This window comes from Saccharomycopsis crataegensis (assembly GCF_037102585.1).
Source record: "Saccharomycopsis crataegensis DNA, jcf7180000000073, whole genome shotgun sequence".
Lineage (NCBI taxonomy): Eukaryota > Fungi > Ascomycota > Saccharomycetes > Ascoideales > Saccharomycopsidaceae > Saccharomycopsis > Saccharomycopsis crataegensis.
Window position 1 is genome coordinate 828,859 of NW_027043820.1, and position 15,671 is coordinate 844,529.

General features: G+C 36.5%; 4 protein-coding genes across 4 annotated transcripts; all 4 read left to right on the forward strand. All coding sequences in view use genetic code 12, as the record gives it.

Annotated features, from left to right (window-relative positions):
* Positions 1 to 771: 771 nt before the first annotated feature.
* VPS13 (membrane morphogenesis protein VPS13) lies at positions 772 to 10,669 on the forward strand (the record flags this gene model as incomplete). Its single annotated transcript, XM_064994730.1, has 2 exons — positions 772 to 813; positions 893 to 10,669. The coding sequence occupies 2 exons, from the start codon at positions 772 to 774 to the stop codon at positions 10,667 to 10,669; spliced, it is 9,819 nt and encodes a 3,272-aa protein (XP_064850802.1).
* A 291-nt stretch (positions 10,670 to 10,960) lies between these two features.
* On the forward strand, positions 10,961 to 12,655 carry CCT8 (chaperonin-containing T-complex subunit CCT8; the record flags this gene model as incomplete). Its single annotated transcript, XM_064994731.1, has 1 exon — positions 10,961 to 12,655. The coding sequence occupies one exon, from the start codon at positions 10,961 to 10,963 to the stop codon at positions 12,653 to 12,655; it is 1,695 nt and encodes a 564-aa protein (XP_064850803.1).
* Positions 12,656 to 12,954: 299 nt separating this feature from the next.
* On the forward strand, positions 12,955 to 14,094 carry DASC09_011290 (DODA-type extradiol aromatic ring-opening family dioxygenase; the record flags this gene model as incomplete). The annotated part of the gene is made up of 1 exon (XM_064994732.1): positions 12,955 to 14,094. The coding sequence occupies one exon, from the start codon at positions 12,955 to 12,957 to the stop codon at positions 14,092 to 14,094; it is 1,140 nt and encodes a 379-aa protein (XP_064850804.1).
* A 1,077-nt stretch (positions 14,095 to 15,171) lies between these two features.
* On the forward strand, positions 15,172 to 15,567 carry RPL32 (60S ribosomal protein eL32 RPL32; the record flags this gene model as incomplete). Its single annotated transcript, XM_064994733.1, has 1 exon — positions 15,172 to 15,567. The coding sequence occupies one exon, from the start codon at positions 15,172 to 15,174 to the stop codon at positions 15,565 to 15,567; it is 396 nt and encodes a 131-aa protein (XP_064850805.1).
* Positions 15,568 to 15,671: the final 104 nt, after the last annotated feature.

The following is a 15,671-nucleotide window of genomic DNA, read 5'->3' on the forward strand; positions in this document are numbered from 1 at the left end:
AAAAAAATAAAAAAAAACAAAACATGTATGATTTAGCTTTGACACAAGGCAAAAGGAATGGTTAATGCATGCTGGGCCTTTCCACGTTATGCAGTAAACTGCATATCCCGGAATTTGAAGGTATTTGGATAACACAAAATAGCTGAGACTTGAAAATATTGCTCGTAAATTTTGGTTATTGGTTCCATCATAAATTTGGGCTTGGACGAGGCTATGATTAATAGAACAAAAAGAATAGGGTCCTTGAAATTTAAATCACAAATGACGGAAGTTTCATCAAAAACAACTATCAAAAAAGTTGCATCTAAATTTTTCGAAGATTTAAATGAAAGATATTGATACCAAATAGCTGTTTTATATTTTTGCTTGAAAACAAAGTGTAATTTATTAAGAAGTCCGGTAAAGCAAAGACGTTAGAAGAATGATTACAGAACTTTAGATAGAGTTGCATCAATATTTGCCTTGTAAAACAATCCTTTTTAAAAAATATAGTGATCCGAATAATAATGAATACCTTGATTATGTAGAAAATACTAAAATTATCAAATTTAATATAACAAGATTTCTTAATGGGCAACAGGATAGGTAAATTCAAATGGGCGTCACCACATGTGTGGTTTGCAGCCCGGCGCAGCAGCAAAGTTTAAAGCCACAAAACGAAAAAATACAACAGAAACAAACCCTTTCTTTTAGCAGACATTATCAGAGTCAATACGAATCAGTGACAATTATAAATCTCTCCAACAACATTTTTTATCCCCATTACACAAAATGCTTGAGTCATTGGTGGCAGGTGTTCTTAATAGGACTTTGGTAAGTAGAATTATTTTTCGTGTGGTTATTTTCCTGGTAGCGTTCATATGGGCGTACTAACATATTGATTTGCGTTTAGGGGAATTATGTTGAGAACTTCGATACAAAGCAATTAAATATTGGTATCTGGTCTGGGGATGTTACATTGAAAAACTTGAAGCTAAAAAAAGAATCTTTAGACGCTTTGGAATTGCCAATTGATGTACAGTATGGATTCTTGGGGCAATTGACCCTTCAAATCCCTTGGTCAAATCTCCGTGGGAAACCCGTAAAAGTTATAATTGAGGATGCCTATCTTTTGGCCACCCCAATGCTAGTAGATGAATATGATGAGGAGAAGATCAAGGAACGTGAGTTATCATTAAAGAGGAAAAAGTTGCAAGATTTAGACCTCATTGAGGAAAATAAGTTGAAGCTTGCAAAACAAGAAGCCCTCGATCCGACTTTGGATGACCAATCTAAAAAACAAGAAAGTTTCACTGAGAGTTTGATAACTAAAATTGTTGACAACTTACAAGTTACAATAAAGAATATTCACTTGAGATATGAAGATGCATCAGTTTTCACAAATGCTCCATATTCTGTGGGTATTACATTAGATGAATTATCTGCGGTTTCCACAGACGGAACTTGGGTTCCAAGTTTTGTTTCTCTTACAAATTCATTTGCACGAAAGTTATTGACATTGAAATCTTTAAGTTGCTACTTTAATAGTTATTCAACCTCCTTGATCGATATGAATAAGGAATTTAATGAGGAAGAATTGCTACTACTGTTCAAGAAGTTGATCGCCAAAGAAAGTGATGATAATGAGAATATTGAAATTTTTAAGAACCATCATTTCCTTCTTCGGCCAGTGACTGGAAGTGGGAAAATTACAATTAATAAACTTGGAAGTACAGAGCTAGACCCGCATATTTTGTCGGAGTTATTCTTCAAAGAATTTGCAGTCAACTTGAACTCAGATCAATATCGAGATATATTGAATACGGCTTCAAATTATAGATTCTATGTTAAAACGTTTAAATTTAAGAAGTTCCGTCCACCCAAATCCATGAAACCTATGGAACATCCAAGAGAGTGGTTTCAATATGCAGCAAGAGCAGTTTTAGACGAAATTCATGAGAAGAACAACAAGTGGTCCTGGGAATATTTTAAAGAAAGACGAGATGATAGAAGGGCCTATATCAAGTATTTCAAATTGAAAATCCAAGATGAGCTGAGTAATGTTGCTGTTGACCAGAATACCCGAGAAGAGCTCCAAAAGTTGGAAGACAAGATTAGTTATGAGGATATCAAATTATATCGATCTCTCGCAAAGACACAAGCACGCAGGGAAAGGATAAAAAACATAAAGGTCACAGATGAAAATGCCAAAACCACTTCAGGTCCTGATGGAGAAAAGAAGTTGGGAAGTGAAGATTCAAAGGAAGACAAGGAGGAAGTTATTGACCCGGATGCTGCAACTCAGACAGACAGTACCACCCCTGTAAACAAAGGTTGGTTTAGTGGATGGTGGGGCTCAGCTCAACCAGAGAATGGGGATTCTGATTCCAACCCAGAAGGGAATGTGGAAGCCAATGATTTGATAATGACTGAAGAACAGAAAAAGGAATTATTTGAGGCAATTGAATTCGATGAACAGCAAGCCCTCACTGAAGCAATTGACATTCCGAAGGATCGGGTTAAATTGAAATTATTTGCTTCTTTGGAAAAGGGTTCCTTCAGAATAAGAAATAAGACATCGAACTTGGCTGAAGTGATGTGGGAAGGATGTAATTTTCAACTTTTCGAAAGACCAAATTCGTTCCTAAGTAAGTTCACTCTTCAGGAATTCAAAGTTGAGGATGGTGATGATAGCTCAACTTTGTATAAACATATTGTTAGTATCAAGCCAATGCAGCAAAATATTTCAACTGAAGCTGATGTTGATCCTCATCCAAATTCAGAAGGTGAAAGTGAATCGAGAGAACCTTTCTTTCAGGTATCCTTCGAGTCAAATCCCTTGGATGAAAGCGCTGATTCTAAGTTGATGGCAAAAATGAAAAGTATGACCATCTTCTACCATGCTGGTTTCATCGAGAAAGTGGTCAAGTTTTTCACTCCTCCAAAGCAACATCAAGACACAATCAGTGCAATAATGAATGCTGCCGAAGCTACAGTCGAAGGAATCACGGCGCAAACAAAGCTTGGCCTTCGATATGCTTTGGAAGAACACAAAACTTTGAATGCACAGCTTGATTTACAAACACCGTTAATAATTTTGCCTTTGAATCCTGATGATTGGAAGTCTCCTTGTGGGATTATTGATGCCGGTCATATTAGTGTCATGAGTGATTTAATTGATAGAAAAAGGGCAGATGAATTAAAAGCAAAGCGGTCGACTGATTTTAACGATATGGACTGGTCAAAGTTAAAAGATCTTATGTATGACAAATTTAATTTACACTTGCATGATGCACAATTCTTAATTGGACCAACTATCAAATCAACAATTGAGCAGCTACATGATGACAATAGTGCCATTGGGCTGGAGTGTCCTCCACCAGCATTGATTTTAAAGAATTTTAATACAAATTTCTTATTGCAAGTTTCGATATTGCCCCATGCTTATAACTTGACAAGATTCAAGGTATCAGGAGATGTCCCATTGATTAAAGCAAAAATGTCTGATTATCAGTATAAGGTTATACTCCAATTATTCAAAAAAATAATCCCTGAGTTTGATGAGACTGGTTATGTGGATGATGAAATTTCAGATGGCTATTTCACTGATGATGGAGATTCCTTGTTAGATGTTTTTCATAATGCTCTAAATGAAAATGAATTTAGCGATGCATTGTCATTTATTGACAGTGACGATGGCAATTATTCTGACCATGATAATACCAACTACAGAGATAGTGTTGATGATCATCCATTGACGCTGCAAAAGGAAAGTAGATCAACAACTGCTACCAGGCAACATACTCCTACAGTATCAAACCCATTGCAAGATACACAACACCAATTTGATTTTGATTTCAAGGTGGGTGTCTTCAATTTGTCATTGTTGAAATGTGAAAAGACAGCATTTAATCCACCCGAAGAAATTGTCGATTTAGTCTGTGAAAACTTTCAAATGATGTTTTTTAAGACCGCTAAAAATATTAATGTGGAACTATCATTGTCAGATGTTAATTTCATAGATAAAATCGAAAAAAGTGGTCCTGAAGAATACAAAAAGATTGTTTCTTCTAATAACTTTACCAAAAATGATACAGTTAATTATCAGCAAAATAAAAAGGAGGACTTGGTTAGAGTGAAATATTCTAGAACTCAGAGAATAGTGGAAGTGAACAATGAGGCTATTGAATTATATGATCTGGATTTGAACTTAAATATTGCTGCAGTCAAGGCAATCATCAATAGAAGGAGGTTACTTACAATTTATACTTACATCATGACAACCTTTACAGACCCCAACACTGAGGAAACTCCAGCAGACCTTCTTCGTCATAACACTGAGGATAATACCGAAAGTGCTCCACAAATGATGAACGTCACCATTGGTCTTGAGCGTATTATTGTAATTTTGCTTGATGAGCATGTTAAATTGGCAACTCTTCAATTGAATACAGGAGAAATAAATGTTTTGCTATTGCCGGAGAAGATGAAAGTTCAGTTCCAATTAGGTGCTTTAACTTTACACGATGAGGTAAACGAAGGATCACCAAGAGATTCTGTTTCTAGAAGATTAATCAGTATTGACGACAATGATTTGGCTGAAGTGCAGTATGAAACTTTCGATGCGACAACTAATACAAACTTGTTTAGTTCCAGTATCAAGTTTAAAACGGGCTCAATGAGAATTAACTTTGTTGAGGAACCCTGCAAGAAAATTCTAGGCTATGTCATGAATTTATTGAAGATGAAGGGACTTTTCGACTCTGCACGAGACTCCAACTATAGTAGAATAACACCTGCTCAACTAGACAATAATATGAACAATAGAATGTCATATGATATTTTGATCAAAACTCCAATTATAGTTTTCCCTAAATTAGATGGCACTGACTTGCAACATTTCGATGCTTTGACAGCTTACTTAGGGGAATTCAAGGCATCTAATAGCTTCGAAAAGGTTACGGAAATGAACGATGAGATCCTCACAAAGATTGCTGCAAGTCTTACATCCACAAGACTTACTTCAGATTTCTATTTTGATGGGAATAAACAGTTTTTGGAAATTATTGATGGAATTGATATGGAATTTAATATTGATAATGGATTTTCAGACCCAAGTATTGGCCTGGATAGGGCATCATCAATAATCACAGCCAAAATGTCAGACTCGGAAATGAAGCTTACCGAGTTTCAACTTGAATATTTGTTACAGTTGGTGCAAACAATTCCTTCAGTTCTACAGTATGATAACGAGACTGACTTGTTGAAGCAAATAGAAGAAGATGCAGTCAGAGCCTCATTGACCGTTCTGCCGGAATACCTTGATTCTCCAACTGTGAATAAGGGATCTAGTGAAGTTTTCAATACAGGTGAAAATAAACTGATTGAGATCAACGAGAACCACTTGAAGCTTGATTTCAAGTTTAAGGCTGGGAAGTTGGCTTTATCTATTTATAATGATACGAAAAATGTCAAAAATATTGAAGATGTTGAGGAACACAGATTGTCCAGATTTTCGTTGAATGATATAGGAATTGATTTTCAAATGAAAGAGAACTCTCATTACAGCTCGAACATACATACTAGGTCTTTCACTATTGAGGATATCAGAGTTAGAGAGAATAATTTGTTCAGAGAAATTATTCCAACCGTTGACCATGACAACTATCAATTCATGTGCAAAGTGGACACAGATGGCCCTTGTGAAGATAAGCAAATAACTTGTCTGTTGAATATTGACAGTCCAAAGATGATTCTCGCATTAGATTATTTGTTTTCATTAAAGGAATTCATCTACAAGGGATTTGGAATGGCTAAAACCAATGATGAGAATGAACTTGATGACAATCCAGATTCAACCGGAGATGAGGATACAGACACTGTTTTAGAGAGTTTAAATTTAATAACATCAACAGAAACCAAAAGTAGATTCTATTACTCAATTAATGTGGTTGATTTTTCTGTTATTTTACTCTCTGATCCTACGGTGTCAAACACTGAAGCCATTGTCTTGAAGTTAGAGCAGCTATTGATTTCAAGTCAGAAAACTACTACAATATTGGCGGACAACGTTGGTCTGTTCTTGTGTCGTATGAATGATTATGAGGGAAGCAGACTACGGATCATTAATGATTTTTCTGCATCTTTCTCCTTTGATTCTAGAAATTCTACTCCGACGAATCTCCTTAGTAGTGTTCAAATTGCGATTGAACCATTGTTACTTCGTTTATCCTTGAGCGATATTCGTTTGGCATTGAATATTATTAACAAAGCGTATGAGTTGGCTGGTATCACATCAAGCAGAATCGAAGTTGAAGAACAAAACTCAGGATACACTGTCTTTACCAAGGAATTTAGAAAAAAGTTAACCAAGGGCTTCTATGTAGGCTCTATCAACTCAAGTATTTCTGGAAAATCTTTGGTAACTAAAGCTAATGAAAGTAATTCGCAAGCCATCATTAAGGCCGAAACATTGACAGCTGACTTTGAGGGCCTAAGACTTGTGATTCTTGGTGATGTTCATGAATTGCCTGTGATTGACATGAATATAAATCAATTTACTGTGCATGCTGAGAATTGGTCCACTACTCTTGACTTGAACGCTCAAATTGAATCTTATGTCAATATATTTAATTATGCTAGATCGTCTTGGGAACCTCTCCTTGAGCCTTGGAAAGTTGGTCTTCATGTTTCAAACACATTGGGCAAAGATGGTAATACGCTTAATGTGAATGTCATTTCAAGAGAAATAGCTGAAGTTACATTAACATCAAGAGCTATCACCTTATTGTCGCAAATGTACTCGTTAGTCTCCTTGGATGCAAATATAGCTCCTCGTGGTACTAATACTCCTTATATGATTTTGAACCAGACGGGTTATGACATCAATGTGTGGATAGATTCTGATGATAAAAAATCGAGAACTAATCGGAAAACCATTCGACAAAATCAGACTGTTCCTTGGGAGTTTGAAGATTGGACTGAAATTCGTGAGAAATTGGACGTAGATACTCAGAAGAATTCTATCGTCGTTGAGCTAATTGGCTCACCGTATAAAGCAATTGAATCAATTTCATTAATTGGAGAAGGGGAGGAATTGTTCATGATGACTCCTCCAATTCAAGGTGTCCATAATAGACTTGCTTGTTCGATTACTTTGACAAAAGATAATGTGAAACAGATTGTTTTGAAGTCGACACTTACTGTTCACAATACATCAGGAGTTGGAATTTTAATTGGAATTGGATTGGCTTCTGACAGAGGTGTGAATGAAATATATCCTGTCGCTGCAGGTGAATTATTTTCCTTGCCAATTGATCATGTTTATAAGGAAGCATTAGCAGTAAAACCTGATCTTCCAAACTCCTCATATGGATGGTCATCATCCCGAATCCGGTGGAAGTCTCTTTATGACAAGCCTTCTTTACTAGAGTGCGCTGCCAATAGCGACAAACTGAAGGGTGATAATGTATCATTTTATTTCCAAGTGGATGCTGAAAGATACTCCAATAGTACTAGAAAAATTTATCCTCATTTGAAGATTGTTATTTCCTCGCCATTACAGATCGAAAACTTATTACCATATGACATGATGTATCGTATTTATGATAAGACAATCAGAAAGTTTTGGTTAGTTCTGCTTAAGAAAGGTTCTTCATCCAGTATCCATTTTGTTAACATCAAAAATCTTCTTTTGATGAGCGTTGAACCCTTGAATTGCGGCTTTCAAAAGTCTGAATTTGTCATAATTCATGCTCCTGAGGAAAGTGGCTTCCCAACGGACTCTAGGTTGGATTTGAAACATGATGATGGCCAGAAATTGCATCTTAATATAGATTATGGTGTTTCCAAGGATGGTAATAGCAACAGTGGCTTGAATGTTACGATTTACTCACCTTATATTATCTTGAATAGAACTGGTCAAAGTTTGATTCTTGGAGAAAAATACAATGCTCTCCATTCCATTGCTACTTCAAGTTTAGAAGATCCAAATAAAATGAAATCCTCTCAACCAAAAATGTTTTCTTTTGAAAATGATCAAGATAGACAGAATAGAGCATTCTTGAGCGTTTCTGATTCTGGATGGAGCAGAGAGATAAGTTTGGATGCCATTGGCCAATTTTTCGATCTTTCTATGCCTGTTAATGGCAGAAGAACAGAGATCAATGTGGGAATTGATATTAAAGAAGGTGAAGGTAAATATCTAAAGTCTAAAGTGGTAACTATTTCGCCAAGATTTATTATTACCAACGACTTGAGTGAAGAACTCAATATTAACGAAATTGGATCCTCAAAGATCTTGAGTATCAAACCAGGAGAGTCACTACCGTTGAACCAAACGTGCATCGGTGAAGACAAAGAGCTTAGAATAAGATTTTTGGGCTCAAATTCTAAATGGTCATCCCCATTTAGTGTCAATGATATTGGTGAGATATTTTTAAAGATATTGAAGCAAGAAACAGGACACATTCTTTTAAAAGTTGTTGTGATCTTGGAAAACGCAACATTATTTATTCGTTTTGAAGATGCGGGGAATCATTGGCCATATTCTATTAGAAATTTTAGTAACACGGAATTTGTTTTCTATCAAAGTAATCCTTATATTGATGAACAAGGGGCACCAGTCAAGAAAGATAGTCATTTCAAACCTATTTTTTACAAAATTCCGCCAAAAAGTGTGATGCCATATGCTTGGGATTATCCCGCGGGTATTGTTAAGGAACTTGTTTTGAGATCGCATGGTAAAGACAAAAGCATTCAATTAGCAGAGATTGGTAATATTGGTGTGATGTATCTCCCTCAGTTCAAAAATTTGATGGCCGCAGCTACTGATATTAATATTGTTGCTGATGGCCCTACTCAAGCATTAGTTATAAGTGATGCTGACCCTCTGAACATATACAGCAACTCCAACTCCAATTCTAAAACTAATTCTACCACTGCCATTGATACCGTTAGCAAGATTGAAGCAAAGGAACAGGAACATTATTCGATGAGGGTTGCCATAAACTGTAAAGGTATGGGGATTTCTTTAATTAATTCCAAGCTACAAGAATTGTGTTACATTACGTATAGGGGCCTTGAAATCAAATATAATGAATCAGAGCTCTATCAAACTTTTATCTGGAATTTAAAATGGGTTCAAGTTGATAATCAGTTATTTGGTGGGACTTATCCTATTGTTATTTACCCATCGGTTGTTCCACAATCTAGTCAAGAGGTTGAATCACATCCAACGTTTCATTTTTCTGTGAGCCGTGTTAAGGATGATAGTCATGGTGTATTATATATTAAATATGCCACCTTGTTATTACAGGAAATCACAGTCGATATTGATGAAGATTTCCTATTTGCGGTATTGGATTTCTCGAAGCTTCCGTTGGGTGTTGTCGAGGAAAAGAAACAAGATGTATTATGTGAAGAAATTATCGAATTACCAGCCCCATCAAAGAGTAGAGTGGGCCAAGATATTTATTTTGAAGCTCTTCACTTACAACCTACCCAAATAAATTTATCATTTGTGAGAACTGAAAGAGTGAATGCTGCAAGCAACAAAACTGACTCTCAAAATCCATTGATGTTCTTCTTTAATGTGTTAACCATGGCCATTGGTAATGTGAATGATGCTCCGATTAAGTTGAATGCTTTGTTTATTGAAAATATTAGGGTTCCGATTCCAATTCTTGTGCACTCAATCAAGACACACTACAGTCAGGATTTCTTTTTCCAACTTCACAAAGTTCTTGGCTCCGCTGATTTCTTGGGCAATCCAGTGGGATTATTTAACAATATCAGTTCTGGTGTCATGGACATATTCTACGAACCATACCAAGGCTTGATAATGAATGATAGACCCCAAGAATTGGGTATTAGTATCGCTAAAGGTGGGTTGAGTTTCTTGAAGAAATCTGTGTTTGGTGTTTCTGATAGTGTTGCTAAGTTTACAGGGTCAGTAGCAAAAGGTTTATCTTTAGCTACTTTAGATAAAGATTATCAGGATAGAAGAAGATATAACTTGAGAAGAAACAGACCAAAACATGCCCTAGTCGGGTTAAAATCTGGAGCGACTTCACTCTTTGAGTCGTTGAGTAGTGGTGTTAGTGGAATAGCGTTAGCACCAATAGAAGGGGCATCCACAGAAGGTACATCTGGATTCTTTAAGGGTATTGGTAAAGGTATTGTGGGCTTCCCTACAAAGGCTGCTATCGGTGTGTTTGACTTGGCTTCCAGTGTTAGCGAAGGGATCAGAAATACTACAACTGCTTTTGATAATAATGCTCTTGAAAAAGTTAGATTACCGCGAGCAATCAACCATGACGGAATTATCAGACCCTATTCCCCTGCAGAATCTCAAGGTCAATATTGGTTGAAAACAATCAATGGAGGAGAGTTTTCAAACTCAGAAATATACTTGGCTCATATGGTTTTGCCTGGTGGTGAATTAGTTATTATGATTACTTTCAATGATATCATGTTGATCTCCATTAGTAAACAAGAGGTCAAGTGGAAGATCAGTTTTGAGGAAATTAAATCAATCGTGTTGGAGTCAACTGGAATAAAAATTATATTGTTTGATAATAGACCTGGTCCTTTTGTGCCTATTCCTGATCTTCAGTCCAAGAGGTACTTCTATAATCGTATTGCTGTCGCTGTGAATCAATACAACAAGCACTCGCAATCTGTTTTATGATTAAATCCCCCTTTTTTTTCTTAGTTTCTATAGTTTTTTTTTTTTTTTTTTTGATATTGCGATTTTTAGTTTTTAATTTTAATGTGTTTTGTATTTATTCTCAGACGTATGATGAAGGTGGTGAAGGACTATACAATTAAGCACGTGAGATTTTTTATTTTTTTATTTTTTTTTTCTTTTTTTGGGGGAAAATCCAAATTTTCAAAAATAAAATAAAGGAATAGCCAACTCGTGTCTTTGGCAATCAACTTTTAGATTATACAATTGGATAAGGAACTAGATAAGCCAAAAATGTCCTTAAAGTTGCCAAATGCTCCAAATGCTGGTCTTTTCAAGCAAGGGTACCAAACATATTCTAATGCCGATGGTGCTGTGAATAGAAATGTTGAGGCATGTAAAGAAATTGCGTCGATGGTTTTAACATCCATTGGCCCATGCGGTAGAAACAAGATTATCGTGAATCATTTACAAAAGGTTTTCATCACAAATGATGCTGCCACTATGTTGAAAGAGTTGGATGTTGTGCATCCAGCCGTGAAATTGATGGTTATGGCTTCCGAACAGCAAGAAATGGAAATGGGAGATCAAACCAGTTTGGTTATCATTTTGGCAGGGGAATTATTGATCCAGGCACAGAAATTGATAACTCTTGGGTTGAATCCAACTGAAATTATTCAAGGTTACAACATGGCCAACGTACATGCTTTAGAATACTTGGAAAAACACTTGACCGTTGACAAAGTGGACGATTTTTATGACGCCAACAGCTTACAAAAAATCATAAAGCCAGTTTTGGCGTCCAAACAATATGGACACGAAGATGTTTTGTCAGAGTTGGTCATTGAAGCCATCAAATACGTTTTGCCAAGACAGCAAGGCAATGATGGTCCAGAAAGTGGTGTTTTGAAGAATTTCAACGTTGACAGTATTAGAATTGTCAAGATTCTTGGGTCATCAATAGAAAACTCCTACGTTATCAAGGGGATGGTCTTCCCAAGAGAGCCAGAAGGACAGATTAAGAACATCACCCAAAAATCCAAGGTGGCGGTGTTTACATGTCCTATTGATATTTCCACCACTGAAACTAAGGGTACCGTGTTATTACATAATGCCAAAGAAATGTTAGATTTTAGTAAAGGTGAAGAGGAGCAATTGGAACAAATTGTTAAGGAAATCTACGAAGCTGGCATCAAGGTGGTTATCGCTGGCTCTAGTGTCGGTGATCTCGTTTTGCATTACATGAACAGATACGGTATACTATTATTGAAGGTTCCATCCAAGTTTGATTTAAGAAGAGTTTGTCGTGTTTGTGGTGCTACTCCATTGCCAAGATTGGGTGCTCCATTACCAGAAGAAGCTGGGGTTATTGATCTTGTGGAAACCAAGGAAATTGGTGGCGACAGAGTCACCGTCTTCACTCAAGACAGTGAGGCTACTAGAACCTCTACCATTGTGTTGAGAGGCGCAACTCAAAATTCTTTGGATGATATCGAAAGAGCTATTGATGATGCTGTTAGTTCCATCAAGGGTTTGACCAAAGATACCAGATTAGTTCCAGGTGCCGGTTCTTCTGAAGCTGAGTTAGTGGATGCCGTTACCAAATATGGTGAAAAGACTCCAGGTTTATTGCAATTGGCCATCAAGAATTTTGCGGAAGCCTTCGAAGTTGTTCCAAGAACTTTAGCCGATACTGCTGGTTTGAACTCTACAGAAATCATCCCAAGATTGTATGCTGCTCATACCAACAATAGCAAAGAAGGTATTTTCCAAGGGATCGATGTCGATAATGAAAATGGAACAGGTCTTGTGGACGTGAGAGAAAGACAAATCTATGATCTTTTTGTAAGTAAGAAGTCTGCCATCAACTTGGCAACTGAGGCTGCTTGTACCATTTTATCTGTTGATCAAATTATCATGGCTAAGAGAGCCGGTGGTCCAGTTATGCCTAACCAACCAAGACCAGGTAACTGGGATCAAGCTGACTAATTATTTTAATGTGTGTGGTGCAATATAATAAATATCCCGTTTCTATGTTTGTTGTTTTTGTAGGTGTGTTGCATGATCAGTTGTGTGTTGCATGATCAGTTTTTCCGCTTATAAATTTCGGTACTTAATATTTTTACTAAGTATTAGCTAATGCATAATTGATGACATTTTTTTTTTTTTTTTGATTTATTTCGAGACATTGCATTACTGTGTAGGATATCCTATAAGTTGCCTGTTTTTCTTTATTTTTATTTTTTCTCTTTGAATTATTACTTTCTAAACAATTGCTCTGCTGTGTTATGTTTGGAAGTCTGTCTCTTAAGTCCTTGCTTATTATCTCCGGAGTTGTATTGACACTTTCTTATCTTTTCAACACGAATTTTTTTACTAAGTTCACCAAAACTGCATACCCCTTGGCGCACAATAGCTCTTTTATTGATCAATCTTCTTCAACCGTATCCTCTATTGTTAATTCTACAATGACTTCTGTTCCTCCAGTATACTTTATCTCCCACGGGGGTCCGACCTTCATGTTCAATGACGACTTTGGTGGGAACACTGGCTGTTTCCAAGCCATTAAACGCATTGGGAAAGACATTAAAAATAAAATCAAGCCAAAGTATATAATTATCATCACTGGCCATTGGGAATCAAGATCATCCGATCTCTTTGAGGTTGGTGTACCAGACCTTTTAACTTCATCATCGGTCGATGAAAAAGGTGGAGAAAGCTCAATGGGCAGAAGGATCGCGAGAAATAATGCCCATTATCAGAAAATTGATCCAAACGAACATAGTTTAGTCTACGATTTCTTTGGTTTCCCAGAAAAAATGTATGAACAAAGGTTCCACGTGAAAGGCTCTAGTGAAATTGCTAATAAGATACAAAAACAACTTACAAAAGATGGCTTGAATGCTAAGACTACTTCCAGAGGTATCGATCACGGTGTTTGGGTTCCATTGAAGGCTGGTTTGAGTGATGGGAATATTATCACCGACAGTGGGGAGTGGGACATAGACTGTCCATTGATCCAGGTGTCGTTGGCAAAATCTGAAGATTTTGACGTCCATTACAAATTAGGACAATCCTTAGCCAAATTCCGTGATGAAGGTGCCTTGATCATCACTTCAGGTTCATCTGTCCACAATTTGAGGGATATTGGCTACGCCATGAGTTCTGGTAAAAAGGCTCTACCATATGTGACAGAATTTAACTCCAAATTATCAGAAATTGTGACCAAAAAGAGTGGTGTTGCTGCTTTAGAAGCCTTCAACCTTTTGAAGAAGCAAGACAGAGCCTTGTTGTATAAGGCACATCCTACTTTGGACCACATCATGCCAATTGTTGTTGGTGTTGGGGCATCCAATGCTGCTTTGGCTGAAGAATTATATACTGATGCATCGTTGTCCTTGGGTTGGAACCTCTATCAATGGAACTAAGATGACGGCTAATCATGTAGCATTTGACATATTTGTGCTACTTCTTTTTATATACCTTATATACACATATATGTATTGCGATTCATCACTAATAAAACTACCTTTGATTGCTTATATTTCTTACCTTATGTAAACCAAAGGCATGTTTATACTACAATGAATGTAGGGCTGCAAAAGGGCTGCAATATTGATGTTGACGACAGTAGTGAGTTGGGTTTGCGTATCAAGTATATTAGGGCTATGTAGGAGATATGTTATTTCCTTGGTTTTTAAGGCGTGACCTTTCCTAGGGCTTCTTGTGACATGATAATAGCATTTTTGTTCATGGTCACATGCACGCTTCGACATAGTGAGCAGCCTCTTTGGTTAAGTGCCCGTGACTATCGAGCATCCAGAGGGTTTGTAGTGGGAGCTGAAAATTAGTAGAAAATTTTTTTAAAATTCAATAGTAAGTCAATAGAGAAGATTTAAAGGTATAACAAATCAACAGTAAAGGTATGTCTAATTGAGAAAGGATTGATATACTGAATACAAAGAACAAACTGAAGTGTCACTGAAATGAAAGAAATTGGGAATATTTTATCGAGAATTATTATTACAAATTAAGTCTAAGGAATGAGTAAGGTGAACTTTATGAGATTGATTCATTGTGAAATAAGATAATTAAGTACATTGATAACAAAAAAATGATACTGAGGTCCAGTACATATCCCAAATCAAGTCAGTCCGTTTATTGGTTTATTATCAAGTGTCAATCAAGGATTTGTAAAAGTATTGAAATGAGTGAAATTTATCAAGAAACATGAATTATTATCAGAGCGATTTGTTTGTGGGATGGTCTTTGAAATACAACACATCATCTTTTCAATTTTATGAGAGTGGTCAAATAGCAAAGTTTCCATCATTTTCCAACCTATATCAGCAACACAAATCAAACAAATGTAAAATGGGTATTTCAAATCATCAATCAATCATTTCCACGATACTACTTGATACCTTCATTGCTTGTTCTATTGTTTTTTCGGTATTAAGAATTATTATCAATTGCTTTGAAATCAAATACTAACATAGTTTCAGATGGCTGCCTCATTACCACACCCAAAGATTGTCAAGAAGCACACCAAGAAGTTCAAGCGTCATCACTCTGACAGATACCACAGAGTCGCTGAAAACTGGAGAAAACAAAAGGGTATCGACTCTGTTGTCAGAAGAAGATTCAGAGGTAACATTGCTGAACCAACCATCGGTTATGGTTCCAACAAGAAGACCAGAGGTATGGCTCCATCTGGCCACAAGACTTTCTTGGTCAAGAACGTTACTGACTTAGACTTGTTGTTGTTGCACACCAAATCTTACGCTGCTGAAATTGCCCACAATGTCTCCTCCAAGAACAGAGTTGGTATCTTGTCTAAGGCCAAGGCTTTGGGTATCAAGGTCACCAACCCAAAGGGTCGTCTTGCTTTGGTTGCTTAAATGTATTAAGTTATAATGTTTTTTCCCGAATTATAATTTTAATGTATAAATAATCTTACACATTTCTAAAACGTTCCCTGTAATTTTCATTTTTTCTATGAGTT